Source organism: Sitodiplosis mosellana, unplaced genomic scaffold, assembly GCF_009176505.1.
Source record: "Sitodiplosis mosellana isolate CC-2019 unplaced genomic scaffold, AAFC_SMos_1.0 Smas_scaffold_1, whole genome shotgun sequence".
NCBI classification, from domain to species: domain Eukaryota; kingdom Metazoa; phylum Arthropoda; class Insecta; order Diptera; family Cecidomyiidae; genus Sitodiplosis; species Sitodiplosis mosellana.
In genome coordinates this window covers 11,403,673-11,420,537 of record NW_022595244.1, presented here as the reverse complement: position 1 = coordinate 11,420,537, position 16,865 = coordinate 11,403,673, and the positions used below count along the sequence as shown (strand labels likewise).

Below are 16,865 nucleotides of genomic sequence, written 5' to 3'. Positions count from 1 at the left end.
TCAGACAAAACACATAGAAGAATGAACTCAAAAACGAACTTTGTTCATGTGTCGTGTTGACATTGGAATAAGTTAGCTGTTTTATACATCAAAAATCATTATGCTTGCAATTCAAAAATAAAAAACACCATACGAATATCACCTGTGAAAATTTCAGCAGAGAAATTTTTTAATTTCACGAGGAACTGTGTACTTAGCTTAAAATAACAGTAGACTTCGAAAATCGTGAGATATGAGTCCCATTTATCTTTAACAGCGATAGAAAAATTGAAAATTCAGTATAAATTTGTAGAATTTCTTAGGGGATTTTTTTTCCAAAATTTCTGGTTTCATTCGATGATCGATCCGACCAATTTGAAATGTTTCTATTGTTTTTTTAATATTCTCATTGGGAAGTATGAATTTCTAACTTTATTTTAGAACAAAAAATTAATCGAATTCCCCATCGGGAGAGGGAGATAGACCCTGAGAAAAATATCGAAAGTCACTGGTCGAAAAATCGACCACTGGTAGTTAATGAGATAATAAAAATGATCAATCATTACATCTTACTTCGCAATTTTATCCAGCAATTCCCATGAATATTCATTGAGGTTTGAAAAGGCTCCGTGACGCTAGCACTGTCTAGTGGCTGAGCACTGATCGTCAATATTTTTGAAAAAGTAGATTTTCGGTACATTCCCATGGCAAGTACATGAAATCGAATTTTTTTCGTATCAATGTAGCTCTATGACTCCTGTTCGGAAAAGTGAATCACTGTTTTACAATTGAGTCATGAAGTGAGTCACAATATAATATTTTTGGAGTAGGAATTGTGGGGAGCGGGCAGAAATTAGAGTGCCTCTAGATCTTTCATTATCAGCCCTTGGATCATAAAAATGTTCAAAATTTAGTTTGGAATTAATTTTTGGGGCAAAACCTTCGAAAATGCGAAAAATCGATTTTCATGGATTTTTTCGAAACTTTGGGCAATTACTGCTCGCTCCGCAGAATTTCTGCTGCAACCGGTGACGAGCAGTAATTGCCCCCACCCCCCCCCCCCCCCCCCCCCCCCCCCCGCCTCCCCCCCCCCCCCCGGGGGCGCCCGTCTAGCGTCACGGAGCTGTTTGAAAAAGAGTGTTATCTTTCACATTTAGATACGTGAGCGTAAAAAGAAAAACGTAATTTGTGGTGCTGATTTTTTTTTTGTACATTTTTATTGAATCTTCGAACCTTGTTATTATTGATATTATGTCGTATCAGACGAAACGAAATGACAATTTGTGACTATCTTATTTGATACATTTAAGTTTACATTGAATAAAATCTTCCACTGGCCGGGAATAAATTATTGATTACATTTCATAAGTTACATGTTACACGTTTGAACAATTTTGATGTGCAACCAATATCTAATTTAAACAGTGATAAATAGATACGATCAGTTTCTGCCTTCAAAATCACAATTATAACTATGCTATAGTAAGTAATTGTTGTTAAAGGGGTTGAAATTATTGCGGTTTTCGAGTGCTATATAATACAAAAGAAATCGAGACAAAGTGGTGCAAATATTTGAGAATAGCAAATATTCTGACATCATATGTTTTTTACTTAGTTGTAAGAGTTATGAAGATCATGCCAAATACGAATAAATGCATTGAATAGGCTGAAAAGATCAAACACAATGATGATTTGTGATTAAATTGAATAAAAATATAAATGAGAAAACAATATAATTCACCTCGTAAAATCTTTCCAAATTCAGAGTGATCATGCCAAATCCACGATAGTGAAGCGGTCTCTGCGCATTCTGGATCACGAGAACGATGTACTTCTGCAGCTTGATGGCGAATATGTGCCAGTCGATTTCGTGGAGACAGTCAGCCATGTCCGTAAAACTTTCCGAGGCCAGTTTTCCAAAGTAACAGTACAAAAAAAGGATTGAAACGCCTGAAAATGCACCCATTACGAAAACATATATCTCCAAGTCAATGTGTTTATGTTGCTAGTAGTGATGAAGATAATGGTAGATCTTTTAGGTGACTGTATAATGTATAATGCATATAAAAATTCTTGTTATGAATTGTGTAAAACAGTGTGTTTACCAGATATAATCGAAAAACAGCAACGGCTAAAGCATATTGCAAATGAGCTGAATCATAATAATCAAGGGGTTGAAAACCGGCATTAGCTGCATGAAAAATCTATAAAAAGTACATCAATGCCTTTTATAACTATTTTCATTGTTGAAAAAAATAATCATGGCTCTACTCACTCTCTGGCCATATTTTGAAAATCAATTGGCTTGCGTAGAGTTTCCTCATTATTTCGATTTTCGTCCGGTCCGTTGAATTTATACGCAGAGTGTCGATATATTTTGGAAAACGATTGAAGAATCCAAGTAAGTGAAATGAAGAGCATCAGAACTGCACCATTCAAATAAAAATGAACTCCAGCAAAGATGAAAATTAGAAAATGTTCGGCAATGTATCCAATGAGAGTTTCCTGATTCCACGGTAAACTGCGAAAATAAATTGCGTTTATGAAGGAATGCCTCGGTGCTGTTGATTTGATTTAACTCACATGAGTTTTAAAGCGTGAAACACATATTTTGCATCAAACCGTTCATGTATATATCAACAAATGAAAATTGAGGATACGGATACAAATGGAAGTCATCAAAATGGCACATTTGATATATATTTTCCAAGACCGTTGACTTTTATTGTTGGCTTCCACCAAATATTGAAAGGAATCTTCATCCTCATACTCATCTGATTTGGAACAAAATAGAAATGAAAGCAAAACTAACGAAAATATTTGAGCTGTAGCAACGATCATAAAATATATGCATTTTATCAAGTTTATCAAGCTCTTTCCAAGTTTATGCATAGTGTCGAACCTTTGTTCAAGCTCTACTATCTAAATCATTTTTTTACACTTATATATTATTTGCAATTGATCATTCAAGATCACCAAATCAATTCAAGCGAAATCTGTTCCTGTTTAAAACACACAAATAAAATCCACAAATCTATTATTGAGACGTAAAAGAACGCAAGTTCAAGGTCCAACTTCGTAGCAATAAAGAGAAGTATGTTTCATTGCAACTAATAATGGTTAAAAGAATATATGTTCGTTTTTAGCGGGTCCTCGCGGTTTTTCACGGTTATCGCGGAGCTGATAAGAGATAACAACTTAGTGTCTTCGGCAAAGTTGTAGCACTCGAGGTCTTCTATAACATTGCTGAACTCAGTTTTCTCTTATCAGTTCCGCGAAAAGCGCGAAAAATGATTCGAAAAAACAAGTTCTATATAAAATTTGCTTTTTTATGTGCGCGATTCGCGCGCAACTGATAAGAGAAAAGAGATAGATGTCTTCAGCAATGTTATAGAAGACCTCAAGTACTAAAACTTTGCCGAAGACACCAAGTTGTTATCTCTTATCAGTTTCGCGGAAACCGTGAAAACCCGCGGAGGCTAGACGGGATGCCACCATATTTCCTTTTAACGCAGATAAAATCAACAGAAAACATACTTTCCTTTTCAAAAATATAAATCGACAAAAAAACATACATTCTTTTACGTCTCACGAATAGAAATGTAATTCCCATAATAACAAATTCGTTTTATTTTATTGAATTTTTGAATAACAAATACATAATACAAGCTAAAAGTGTCTTTTTGTTCCATTTAACTCCATTTTGAATGGTCATATAACCTAAACATTACTACAAGTCTGTCTTATAACAAAAATGAAATGAAATTTTATAAAGAGAAAAAAAAACTCAAGAATTTCAACATTTCTCATGATCTTCAGTCTGAACAGAGGTGTCAATAACATTGGCGGTACTGTTTACATTGTTGGCTGTGTCTTCATTTACGATTTCCCATGCGTTATCATCCGCGACCAATTGATCTCCTTTCAGTACGACGTGCACAGTCCTGAAATGAGAACAGTTTTGGAGAAGACATTGAAATTTATGTTATAAAAATTGTTAACGAATTTTTTCTTCTGTTGAAATGTTAAACCACACTTACAGCATCAGGAAGAATAGAATCATTTGCGTTATGAACGTAAGAATATAGATTCCTGGATATGAGTTAACTGTCCAATTATACACTTGAGTGTATAATATCGAACTGATTAACGGCACAGCGTTATCGCAAGCGGAAAGAACAGCAAACACTTTGCCGCGCTCAGAAGATGGAACCACTTTAGAGGTCATAGATCGTAGAATTGGTCCACCAACAGGACCCATACTGGAAATAGCTGCACCGACATAAAAAATTTCCGGAATTTCAGCAAGTGTGAAAAAAATCCGAGCTGTTGCAAAACAATAGGCACCAACCATCGCAATGGTCGTGTCCCTGAATTCAAGTAGCTTCGTCATGATTGGAATTCCACAAAATACCATCAAAATTTGCGTTGACGATTGAAACACTTTGAACGTACTGAATTCGGCAGTTTGCCAACCGAATTTACTTCCAGTGTAAAGGTACGTGTAGTTTCGTTCATCGCGTTGAAACGTATAGAAAAACATGGCAACGAGGAATATCCAAAGGAACATTCGACGATGATTTGATCGTTTTTTCGTCAGAGTGCTCACAGTATCGACAATATGCTTTTTATCGAAAAAGTCTCCAAGAATTCCATTGCATCCCACTTCTGTGATGGATCTTTGCCTCGAAGATGTACTCCACTATTTAGAAAGTAAATACGACCGTTTTGTTATATTTACCAAAACCGTTTGAATAAATTATTATTTTTTCTGCGTGGTAACGAATTCTCATGGGATACATACCTTTAAATTAAAAATCGAATAAAGAAAAGCTGCCATCAAAAATACCGCATTAATACTGAACATAATGAAGTACGAATGATCCAACACAACATTAAACAGATATGAACCTGAGAAGAATATGAGAATTAAACAATGCGCCAAACAAATGAACTTATACCTTGAAACGATGAAGCCGATACCTAGAGCGATCCCTGTCGGGAAAGTTATCAAGTAACACACCTCGAGAATTGTAACGCGCAAAGTTCGATTTTCCACACTCGACACATCCGATATGTATGCAAAGGCCGATGCAAATATTGCAATATCTACACCTGTTAAGGCACTCGGCAATGTAGCCGTGTAAATTATATACTCCACCGGCCATTTGTCTGTGTTGAAGAAAAAAAAATATTGCAAGCTCATCAACAATACCAAGCACGTTGACTGGTTAAGTGTCATTTTACCGTTGTAAATGTTCAACAATAGTCCCAGCACATAAATTAATTTCCCTGTTAATCCAATGAGCAATGGAATTTTTCGACCGCGTCTATCCGACCATGAGCCGATGAAAAGTGCAATAACGATAGTAAAAATATAACCAGCGATATGGTTCCATTGATGAAACGTCGACACTGTTATCTGTAAATTAATAGGGGAAAGTTCAACAGCACCCAAAATAAATGATAGGCACAATTATGCTACATACTTGTACTTCTTTGTAGAATGTGTCCGTGTAGTTTTTGAGATTATCACAAATTTCTTCGGTGAAATTATGATTGACCAGACAGGCTTTCTTCACGAATAGATCCTGTTCGACGACTGAGGTCAATTGGAATGCAAACATGTACAGGAACATCGTCGGTTCGACGGTAATATAACGAAACCATGACCAGCACCATGGTTGTTGCTCAACAGTAATGGTCGGATTCATGCTGTATTCAAGAGAAATAAATTTTTATTGTTTCCAAATGCAGTATTCTCACCCACTTAATCACTGTTGATAACAATTTTACTAATTAAAAGTACAAAGAACGTTTGAGACAAAGTAAATACTTCTCGAAAAATCGTAGAAAACCATAAATCATTTATCTATCATGAATGTTGTTTTTTCTAAATTTTTCGGTACAAAGATTATATTTTATCGACAATAAAGACCATCTTAACTCTTTTTCTGTATTTTGTTACTTCTAATGAAAACAAATGCACACAAACTCACATTACAATGTATGCGCACTTCACCGCACAACTTTCGCTATCAAATTCCAATTATTCACTGCTCATGGACGATTTTAATTCACAAATTATGGCTGCAACACAATTTTAAGTTTTCTCTGTCAATCGATGTGGATTTTTTTTTATAACTTGTTGATTGCATTATCAGACACTTTTTTTTACATTGTGGCACAAATCAGTGCGATTTCAATGTCGATATTGTTTATTAAGACTAATATCATCAATGAACGTGCACTTATGAATGAAATGTGATAGTGTATGTGTTACGTGTCTCGTGTTCACAGTTTTCCGTTCCGTTGTTTTCATTCATTTAAACGCTAAAGATTGAGACTCTATTGGAGGTCTGGATGCTGATTTCAAGCTGGAATACAACTTAATTATGTATTCCAAGCTTTATTTATTAAAATCAAACACAAATATATACACATGATGCAAGAGCGAGATTTTATTTTGAAAACACGCACACCAAAAGCACAAAGCTGTCAAACGCACAGAGAAATGACTTTTTGACATGTGCGTTCACTGATAATTGCTTACCCATTTTTGTAAACGATGTAGAGGGCGACTCTTTGATATTTCACTTGATTTTGTGGAAGAATTGAGCGGGATTTTTGCATTTTAGCAGCAGAATATCAACATTCAATGAAATCAAAAGCGATAGTTTGGATTTTGAATTTGAAGAAAATGGACAATGATTGTCATGTGAAAAAGCTGTAACTAACACATTTTCCATCTCTTTATGATAAAGAATTATTATGAAAAAGACTTTATCCATTCAAAGTAGATCCAATTGCTCAAAATAGAATAATGATAATGCATGGCTTTATGTATCTAATCAAATTTCCAAGAAATAATTTACTTTATTCTTAAATGTGTGTTTTTTCAGCAGTATTTTCTTTTATGATTTCAATGACAAAGGGAAAAATCTTCGAATAATAATGAGATTTAAAGGCAAATTGAAAAAAAAGTGAGCAAATTATTTGTCTCATAGAAAAAAGAGCCATGAAAAAAGTATCTAATAAAACTTAAAGCCTACAACGACTTATTTTACATTTTCAATGTAACTAATTTGTAATTCGTATTCCAAAAAGTTGAAAGTTCCAAAATTCACTTGAATGTGTTTTGTGTTTTTTTCAGTTGTTGTTGTTGTTTGTTTGTTTGTGTTTTTCCCTAATCATTATACATCGGTCCAAAAATTGCATTCTGCTATCGTTAAATACAATTAATCTTTATCCCCTATATGATACATCATGGTTCGCTGAATCGATATAAATTATATAATTTAAACAAAAAATCAAATAAATTAACCGAAAAAATATATTCTCAACAAAAAAAACCCTACTGTTCAAAGAAAAATATGTTCGAATTCAGCTCAACAGCTGAAAAAGGTTCGGTTTGCAATGAAAAACGAATGTATTCTAATTTGATCGATATAGAATCGATGAAGTGAGTTTTGTGGTGAGGCTTCCTGTCAACATTTCTCAATCCATTGACAAATCTTAATTTAAATGAGGCACATTTGTTGCAGTCGTTCGTCGTCGCGCTCCCCGTCCAGTCAGCAAATATGACAAGTCAAGCGGTTGAATATCCTCGTTCAACGCTCGCTGTTTATCCATCAAATGGCCCAAGAATTGTTCCAATCGTGTTCGTCTCTCGTTTATGGTCTGAAAGCATAAAAAATTGATGTTGATGTTAAATTGGAATGAAAAAAAGGCGATTTGTTCTAATGGTCGATATGATTGGATCATATTCTTACTTTTTGTGGTGGTGGCATCAGCTGAACTATTGGCATTGATGGCTTTTTCGCCGGTTGACTTGAAATTTCATCGGGATTTCGACGTTTCTTCAAAACTGGTTTTACCGCTGTCTGACCCACTTCGTGTGGCTGTGGAAGAAGATTGATACAATTTTATGAGGAGCCTCTAACAAATTTAAATTTCATATGTCAACTTACCAAAAAGCTGCGTGTTATCTTTAGCCGCTGCCGGAATTTCTTGAATGCATAGCTTTTGGTGCATACTGGGTATGGATTTTTGGATATTTTCGAGAATAATCTCGCCGCTTTGTCGACACGCAATTCACAGATGTACACATGTGATTCGATGCTATCCACTGGACGCCCTTTGCAAAATGTATTCAAATCCATGACCCAACAACGGCCCATAATCAATTCGATCGGCACCACTTCATATAGCGGAACACGAACCACTTCATTTTGGTAGAATTTACGTGTTGGCTCGTGATACGTTTCATGTGGTCGCAAATAGTGATGGCCATAGATGAAGCGACGACCATCGTGATCCTTCCACATGCGTTCCACACGGAATATGTCGCATTCATTGTGATCAATATCGCCGATTGTTTCGTATGTATGCTTTTGCGCTTTGGTTTTGTCGCCATCCGTTGATCCTTCGATTGGAATGTCGCGCAGCACATAAACCGTGTCTGACTGCCGAATTTGAAGATCATTTCCACGCATCAGTGACAAATAGTACGGGTAACCTTCTTCGGTTTTATCCTTCAATGGAATTTCATAGTGAACTTCACGTGGCACACACTTTTCGCAGTAATAGTCATCCGCCTTTGTATCGGCACCCGTACATTCGGCATGCTGCCATATTTTGCATTTTGAACACTGAATCATAACTCCCTCATCGCGGAACAAACCACAAATGCATCGAATATGATCTTCATTCGGATCTTCAACTGAGCACAAAAATGGACCCGACTGTGTCTCTAGCAATGTGCTCAATTCAGGCGATTCGCCGCAAATTGCCACCAATTTACTGTACAAATCGGTCTTCTTTCGCGCGTACACAGTTTGCAATTGCATTGTGATTGTTGCTTCCGGTGATTCATTTCCGTAGTACTTAATGGCATTTTCAAATAGGCGATTCACGTCGGCATCGAACAAAGCCGGTCGGTCATATATTCCTTTTTCGACATTTGCCTCAATGGTCGATAAATCAATCGGTTTTGCTATCTTTTCGTAATACTGAGGATTCTTTTTCTTTGACGGTAGATTAAATTTTGTAATGGCATACTGACCCGAAGCATCTGGAATGAAGAACCAAAATGTTGACAATTCATTTTTTTACACAAAGTTGTATGATTATTCTATTGTGAACAACGGACAGCATTTTGATTGGCTTACCTTTAAAACTGTTCAATTCTTCACAAATTTCACGTAGAATACCAGCAATTCGAACTGTTTTTTCAACGACTGGATCATGTTCGGCAATGGTTACGCCCCTAGTTCGAATATTACGTGGAACACGCAACGCAGAGATTTTAGCCGTTAATGACGTTTGTAGATTGTTTGAATAGGTCTGTGTTTGTGTGTGTGTGATTTTCAAGTTTGCATTACGAATCTATAAGAAAGAGTGGAAAAGTTATTGAATCATAATCCATGGAACAAAGTACACCAAACGAAATGTGCAGCAAATGGAACGATTTTGAATACCTTTTTCAAATTTCGCAACAAGAAGCAATGACCTTCGACAGCAAGGGACTGTTCTTTTGCACTCGGCAGTTGGAAATGTGAGCGTCGTGCTTTTGAATGCATAAAACCTTTACTCTTTGCTGCACCTCCATGTTTAAGACGTTTTAAACGACTCTTCTTCTTGTCGTTGACTTTGTCGGAGGTCTGTTGTGAAGAAAATGGAAAATGTTTCTTTTAGAAATGAAATTGAAAATATATTTGGTTCAAAGCCAAATGTAAACCATTAAACTAAACCCAAAAGCAAAGAAAAACTTCGCTACAAACCTTATTTTCAATGGGTCGAATCCTTTGTGATTTGCCACCAATGACACCGCGACAATTTTTCGAGTCGCATCGGCAAACTTGTCCTTCGGCCGGATTAAACAGCGAGAAGTTATAATCATATGTGAGTTCCTCACCCGGCTGAATATCTCTCGATGCGAATAAAGCCATTCGAGACAATCCATTAACTGACCATTTTTGCATTTCGCAATTCGGTTCGCACGAATGATTAACAAATCGACAATCGCTACCCATGCGATGTCCATCAATAAATAGACCACCTTCCAAGTGTAAACAATAATGATGAATGTCGTTGATATACAATGTGGCCATACGTTCTTTGAATTCGCGCTCCGAAACCACTTCACCGACGTACTCTAAGATATAGGTGCCTTTTTTGATGATTTGATTCGTTTTTACACCCCATCCTTTGGATGATCCATCTTTGCATTGGGTCATAAATCGTTCAACCGGCGCAACAATGTGTTTCTGAATCTTTGTATTTCGGCATTTGTCACCGCACGGACACGTTTCGGGAACGCATTCGGTGTACACCAATCGATTCAAACAGTTATCCCCACACTCATAGTCCGGTTTGCAGCTGCATTGTGGCAAATCGGGTGACTGGATAGGCTTTACTGAATCCGCATAAATGTTTGTTCGAATCTTCTTAAAGTTCCAACTGTGAACGATGTTGCGACCGGATAATTTATCGTTAACATGAGCATACCACAAATCGTATGGCAAGGTAAAGTCACTTTTTGTATGAAGCAGGTACTTATCAAAGAATGGCATTGGCAAATGAGGTCCACACACGGGTTCATCATCGTTAGCCTTTTTATCGGTGGAATTTTTCGATTTGTCGCTCGGCAGTGGCACATCGGTTTTGTAGTAGTTGGAAAATAGACCGGCCACTAAATACTTTTTCTTCAGTTTTGTATGAGATTTCTTGCTATCGTTGACGGGAGTCAATTCATCGGATGAATCACCGTAATAGATATTCTCCTCTGGTGGCAATGGATCTTGATCCATTGGCTTGACCCATTCATCAACTGGAACGATATCATTGAGATCGGTAACCGTTTCTTTGCCAATCGATTTTGGTTTTGATTCGGACAACTGAACTTTGTCCTTTGTGCTTGGACTTTTGGCCGTGTCACTCTTATCGGTACGTGCACGCTTCTTTTCAACCACATTTGTGTCATTGTGAATGCTCGACGAACCAATTCGCTTCTGAATATCATTTTTATTCTTTTGATTTTCAGTTTTGTTTTCATCGACAATTTCACGTCGTGATTTCTTGCGGTTTTTATTATCGTCTTCGATTTCCGATTTTTCACGCTCAATTGGCAATGGGACTCTTCGATTTGCCGTTGCAATGATTCGACCATTTACGGTACGCTTAACACTTTTCTCTGATTTCGATTGATCACCCGATGACTTTTTGTTTTCAACCAATGCTGTCACATTTTCTTGTTCTTTCTTCGAAGCAGCGGCCTCGTTCTCCTTCTTGCCAAGCTTTAATTTTGCATTGCGCCCTAATGGTTTAGTGATTGCTGCCGGTTTTGCAGACACCTCTTTGCTATTGTTCACTTGTTGTTTTGAGAGTTTTGGAATTTTTGCTGGCACAACACTGGCATTATCTTCTCTATGCAAAGGTGGTCGACCACGTCGTGGAGCTGACACATTCTCAACCGTATTATCCTTTTGTTTTTCCTTTGTCTTTACATCAACATATTTTTGCTTGAATCGCTTTCCAATTTGTTTCGTATCATTTGCCTCCGCAATGTCATCGACATCCATTTGCGTTTTCTCAGTCTTTGCACCAGCTTTTGGCTTTTTACCCATTGATTTTGGTCTTCCCCTCGGTCGATCTGAGCCAGCAACAGGGAGTGGAGATTTGGAATTACGTTCAATGAATGTTCCAGTTGCTTCTCCTTCCGATGGCACACGATCACAGTCCTCTCTTAGTTTCTTCAACTGATCCGGTTCTAGGCAATTCAAAATGATTTTCGGTTCACAGGTGAGAATTTTACTTTGATCCAAAATAACATTGGTTTCGATGAGAGCCTCCGGATCGGTTTCGGCTTCAATTTCAATTGCTTTGATGATTTGTTTCTTTTTCTTTTTCAACGTTGGGAAACCGGTTCGATTTGGTTTTTTGCGCTTTCTCTTCCCGATTTTCATTGCGGCACCGGTACGATGTAGCAGTTTTTCGACGACTCCCCTTTCAGCAGTTGCTTTGTTCTTGGCCGATGCTTTATTATCAATGCGATTTGTTTCGCCGGTGGATTTTTGCGCCAGTGGTGGAATTGGAATTTCAGTGAATGGAATCTGCAGTTCTAGATCGATGGTTGGTTCAAACACACCGGGCGGTGGAGCTGTTTCTTTGCTATTGCGGGCATGGTTCAATCGCTGATTGTTTGCTTTGGAAATTGACGAGTGTTCAAGTGATTGAGTATTTGATGACGTTTGTTTTGATTTTGGTGTTACGGTTGGTGTCGGTTGCGAGGATTTTGTGGTTAAACTTTTCGGCGCTGACTTTGTAGTTAATGCCTTGGATGAGCGTTGCGCCGAGTTTTTCGATGCAGCCGGCTTTGCTGTCAACTCAGCGGCAGTGCTTTGCGTATTCGGTGATATTTTCGATGTTGACACTTCTAGTCGGCTCTTCTTGCGGGTACTTTCACTTTTCTTCGATTGTGAATTACCTTTGGCCGGCACCGTTTTAGCCATTTCGCCAGTTATTGATGCGGAAACCGATGCTTGAATTTCTTGCAAATCTTTACATGTGCTATTGCTGGTCGCATCGGTCGAATCAACGACATCATTTAAATCAACCGGCGTTTGAAGCAAATGCCTCTTCTTCGGTGTGATTGCTTTTCCCGAAGCCGCGTCAGTCTCGTTATCGGGTTCTATTTGTTCGCCAGCTTTCTCATCCGCATTTACACTGTCATTTTTCTCTCCGGGTGTTAACAGGTAGTGTCGTTTCTTCAATGGCAATTTGTGATCGTCAGGACTTTTCGTTTGCACCGTTTTTTTGTTTCGTCGTTTGGAAGTGGTGGTTGCATTGACTGTTGGCACTTCAGTATTTTCCTGATTGGTTTTACGCTTTTTGCCCGTTCGTCGGGATCCCGTCATTTTGATGGTTTGTGACGAAGCCTTTTCTTTGTCACGGGTTGGTTTTTCGCCATAAATGGCGCACAACGATGTAAACGAGGTGGAGAGCGATTCGATTTGTTGATTGATTTTGGCCAAATTCGATTCAGATACTTGATCGGTGGTGGATTTGAGGCGCTTTCTGCGACGTCTTCGGAACGGATGCCTTGAACTTGTGGAACAATGACTGCTGCAATGACTCACGGCTGATGATCGACGTCGTCGAATCAGACCGGGTTTGATACGATCCAATTTCAGCGAACTTAAATCATCTTTGTAAATGCTTGACGTAATCGTTGCTACTGAATCGTTCATCGTGAGCAGCATACTGTCGAAACTGGTGTTGCTTTTGTGTTTTGCCACACGTTCAGACTGATTGCTCGAATTGTCATCCGCCTTGGTTTTTTGAGCAGGAACTTTGGTTTGTGCCGTTTTCTTTGCCGAATTTGAGATCGAATTGGATGCTAAGGTGGTTTTGAGAGGTGATTTTGATTTGGCTTGTGGCTTATCCGATGAATCAAGGCTACTTTCGTCACTATGCCCCAAACTCAAACCGGCCAACATTAAAATGTCTTGGTCGTTCAGTGTTGGTTTGTTCGACACGGTCTTTGTTCGTCGTTTACGTCGAATTTTCCGTCGATGCCTCGTACTACAATCGCTACGGTAGCCACATGATTTTGCCTTGATACTGTAGTCACTCTTGTAACCACTGCGCCGGCTTTTACAACTGTAATCGCTTTTATAGCCGGACAACATACGACGATTCACATTGCAATAATCACTTGTGTAACCGCTTTGAGCTGCCAGGACCCTGCTGCAAATTGTATTTGTATCACTACGATAACCACATTCGCTTGGTCGCCGAAATTTCTTGTTGATATCGATTTTTCGCCATATTGGATCAACCTTTTCAGTGCTTTGGACATCGTGACTTCTTGACATTGTCTCCGTTTGTTGCTGAGCCTGAGATTGTTTCTTGCGACGCGGTGGATACAATACACGTTCGGTTGCATAAATACTTTTCTCTAACGTTGAAATGTCGATTTTCTTAGCTACAGCGCCCGTTGATTTCTTAGTGGATTTCAAACTGTTACTCCTGATCGATGGTACCGGACTCTGTGGTGTGGATGTGATGCCGGAATCAGGCGATCCATTATTTACACTGGCCGATTCATTTGTGTTTGGCAGAGGATTTTTGCGCGGACGACCTCGTTTTTTCTTCACCGTTTCATTGGTTTCTTCTCCTTTTGCCACCGTTTTATCGTTATTACTTTGTTTTGGGTCGTTCTTTGAGTTTAGCATGTGATTTGAATTTTGTATATTTGATCCCATCATTTGTGTTTTTGCGACAAAATCACGCAATAGTGACGATGTGTATTGTGTGCTGCTTTTCTGTTCGATTTTCGAGTTCTCACCATCGGAGCAACTTTCAACGCGTTGAATGGCGGCCATAACCAAGGCCGGCAATTCCATGTCACTCGACGATGCACCATCGGCATTGAGATTTTGATTAGCGACTGACTTGAGAAAGTCATTTTTGTACGTTTGTTTGTTGGATTTGGATACCGGTGATCGCTTCTCGTTCGGTTCACTGTCACTTGACTCATCACTTGAGTCCGAATTCGAGTCGCTTGTTTCGATGTTTGCCTTTTTCTGCACTCGTTTTGCGGTCACATTCCTTCGAATGTTACTGCCATTTTTATGCAGTTTACTGTTGGAATTGTGTTTCAGTGATTTTGGCGTGATTTTATTCTTTGAACATAGAGAGCTTGAATCGCTATCATCATCACTTTCAGTGCATGCTGAACAGCACGATGAATTCGATGTTGAGTCTTGTCGTTGCTTCTTCGACAACATGTTATGCATGGTTTTACGCTCACTCATACCCTCCTTCGACTCTTTATTCATTGGTTTTCGATTGGCATTTGTATCTTCCGTATGGCTATCGGTTTGTCGTGGCGGTATTTTTGGTATTGCAATTTTCATACGAAGACCAGAGTCGGTGTCATTCCTAAATTCATGATCAAAAATGAAAAGAAAAAAAAACTGAATAAAAAAAAAACTTTTTGATTGGGACATATTCATTTTTCTCACTTCAAAATGCTGAACTTTGTTTGTGACGGTGCTTTTTGATCGATTGATGCCTCACTACTCGAACTACTGCTACTGCTTGACGATGAATCGGTTGCCTTAAAATCGAAAACACATGATCAAATAGAAAAACAAAGTTTCATTAGATTTTCGTTTTTATTCTGGATGAATGGAAGAAAAAAAAAAATGAACGGTTACACGGCACACAATACTCAGCAAACAATGAAAATGCATAAAGTAGATATTGAATATAAAAAGTGTGCTCTTACGTCATCCGAGTCAGAAGAAGTAGTACTGTCATTTGATGGGCCCGTTTTCTTCAGACTCATTTTATCTGGAAAATATTATGTTTTCGCAAACAACCGAGAGAGAGAGAGAAAAGAAAACAAACTCTAAATAATTCTACGGAAATTCAAACACAAATCGCAAACAAATCGCAATGAAATTATCTGAATGTATAATCTGTATAGGCAGCACCACAAAAAAAACCAAATCTCTATCGCTCTTTCTATATGAATATTGAGAAAATTGGCGTTTTAATTCGATACTTACAGGACACAGCTTCGATGTTGTTTTTATTTTGTGTTTGTGTCATGTTAAGGTGTCGATTGTTCAGTGATGGATCCCATTTGGAAACCTTTGAGCTCACATTGCTACTGCCATTCCATTTGGTCAATATAAAATGCAATTCACAGCTCGTTTTTTTCTCACTCTATTCTCTTTCACGTTGGCCACTTAAACCTGAATAGTTTTTTTTCTGTTGGTGCTGTGTATTTCGTTACTGTGTGTGCGTTGGAATAATGTCTCAATCAAAATGGAAATCATTCAATTTAACTTATGAAAACTGAAAGGAATCACATTCACAACAAATGGCCAAATGAACTCTTAAAGTGGTGTAAATTCACTACCAATTATCTCATTCGATGGGTGTTATGTGATGAAACTACATTTATATATATATATTCATAGTTCAGCTATTGCTTGTCAAAATTGCATCAACCACTTTTCACTATGATTCACTGTCGACTATTTTCAAACACTATCTTTTTAGAACATTTACACATGTTTCCTCCCATTTATTCACTCTGTCTTCTGTCACATTTCGAAATCGAATCGGAGTTCATTATCCCATTTATGAGGCGATCAACGACACATTTCTCTCACTCAAATCACAATCTTTATTATGTACACCATACAAAAAAAGCAGTAGCTATATCAAAGTTCAATTTGCGCCCAGACACCTTTTTCTCTAGTTTCGGCGCAATTCTCCACTATTCCATCAATTTTTCGCACATTTATTTACAAAATCGAATCTTAAATCTACTGAATTTCCAGCGAAAATGTCGAGAAATTAGTTGAAACAATCACAAAAGAAACTGTTCCATCGGTTTGCTCCGTTTGCGAGCAACTTATTTTCCCCGTGAAATGATATTTTTGTGTATGAAAAAAAAATTTAAGATGGCGCCTCCTTGGCATTTCACATAAAACCCACAATTGCCATACTCGTTTCTCGGTGTATGTGTATGCGTGCATGTATGCGTGTGCGGTCATGTACAAGGTGCAAGTTTTCAAATGAGAGAAGAAGATATAAAAAAAACACCATTCGCTCGTTATAGTTCATATGGAATTTTAGTACATTTTATTTCAATTTCAAATGTTCTTTTTTCCTGTTTTTTTAATGCTTTTAATGAACTATTGACCAAACCACATTGATTTTGATCGTTTAAACCATGCAAAATAAACGGTTTTTATAGCTCAATATGATATGCAATCCGAATGTAAATAATAACAATAATGACCGTTCTGACAATAAAATTACGCACACAACGAAAAAGTGACAGCCACTTTTCAACTTCCGAC

General features: G+C 37.8%; 3 protein-coding genes across 5 annotated transcripts in view; all 3 read right to left on the bottom strand.

Moving 5' to 3' along the window:
- The window catches only part of LOC129567343 (protein Rae1), a 124,561-nt gene that overhangs the window by 101,898 nt on the left and 5,798 nt on the right, over positions 1-16,865 (bottom strand). The gene's annotated exons all lie outside the window — the stretch shown is intronic.
- Positions 3,559-6,505, bottom strand: LOC129567331 (proton-coupled folate transporter). The gene is made up of 7 exons (XM_055444112.1): positions 5,979-6,505; positions 5,469-5,694; positions 5,227-5,401; positions 4,963-5,151; positions 4,784-4,890; positions 4,020-4,681; positions 3,559-3,923 (listed from the first exon to the last, which is right to left on the bottom strand). The coding sequence occupies exons 2-7, from the start codon at positions 5,691-5,693 to the stop codon at positions 3,776-3,778; spliced, it is 1,506 nt and encodes a 501-aa protein (XP_055300087.1). The 5' UTR covers position 5,694; positions 5,979-6,505; the 3' UTR covers positions 3,559-3,775.
- Positions 6,818-16,471, bottom strand: LOC129567212 (histone-lysine N-methyltransferase ash1). 3 transcript variants are annotated; one of them, XM_055443875.1, is made up of 10 exons: positions 15,914-16,471; positions 15,558-15,849; positions 15,275-15,339; positions 15,009-15,103; positions 9,762-14,925; positions 9,459-9,641; positions 9,150-9,366; positions 7,950-9,052; positions 7,752-7,880; positions 6,818-7,659 (listed from the first exon to the last, which is right to left on the bottom strand). In XM_055443875.1, the coding sequence occupies exons 2-10, from the start codon at positions 15,598-15,600 to the stop codon at positions 7,495-7,497; spliced, it is 7,164 nt and encodes a 2,387-aa protein (XP_055299850.1). In that variant the 5' UTR covers positions 15,601-15,849; positions 15,914-16,471; the 3' UTR covers positions 6,818-7,494. The 3 variants fall into 3 exon arrangements, with proteins under 3 accessions (XP_055299850.1, XP_055299842.1, XP_055299858.1); XM_055443867.1 differs by having other exon boundaries at positions 16,247-16,471; XM_055443883.1 differs by lacking the exon at positions 15,275-15,339 and having other exon boundaries at positions 15,558-16,471.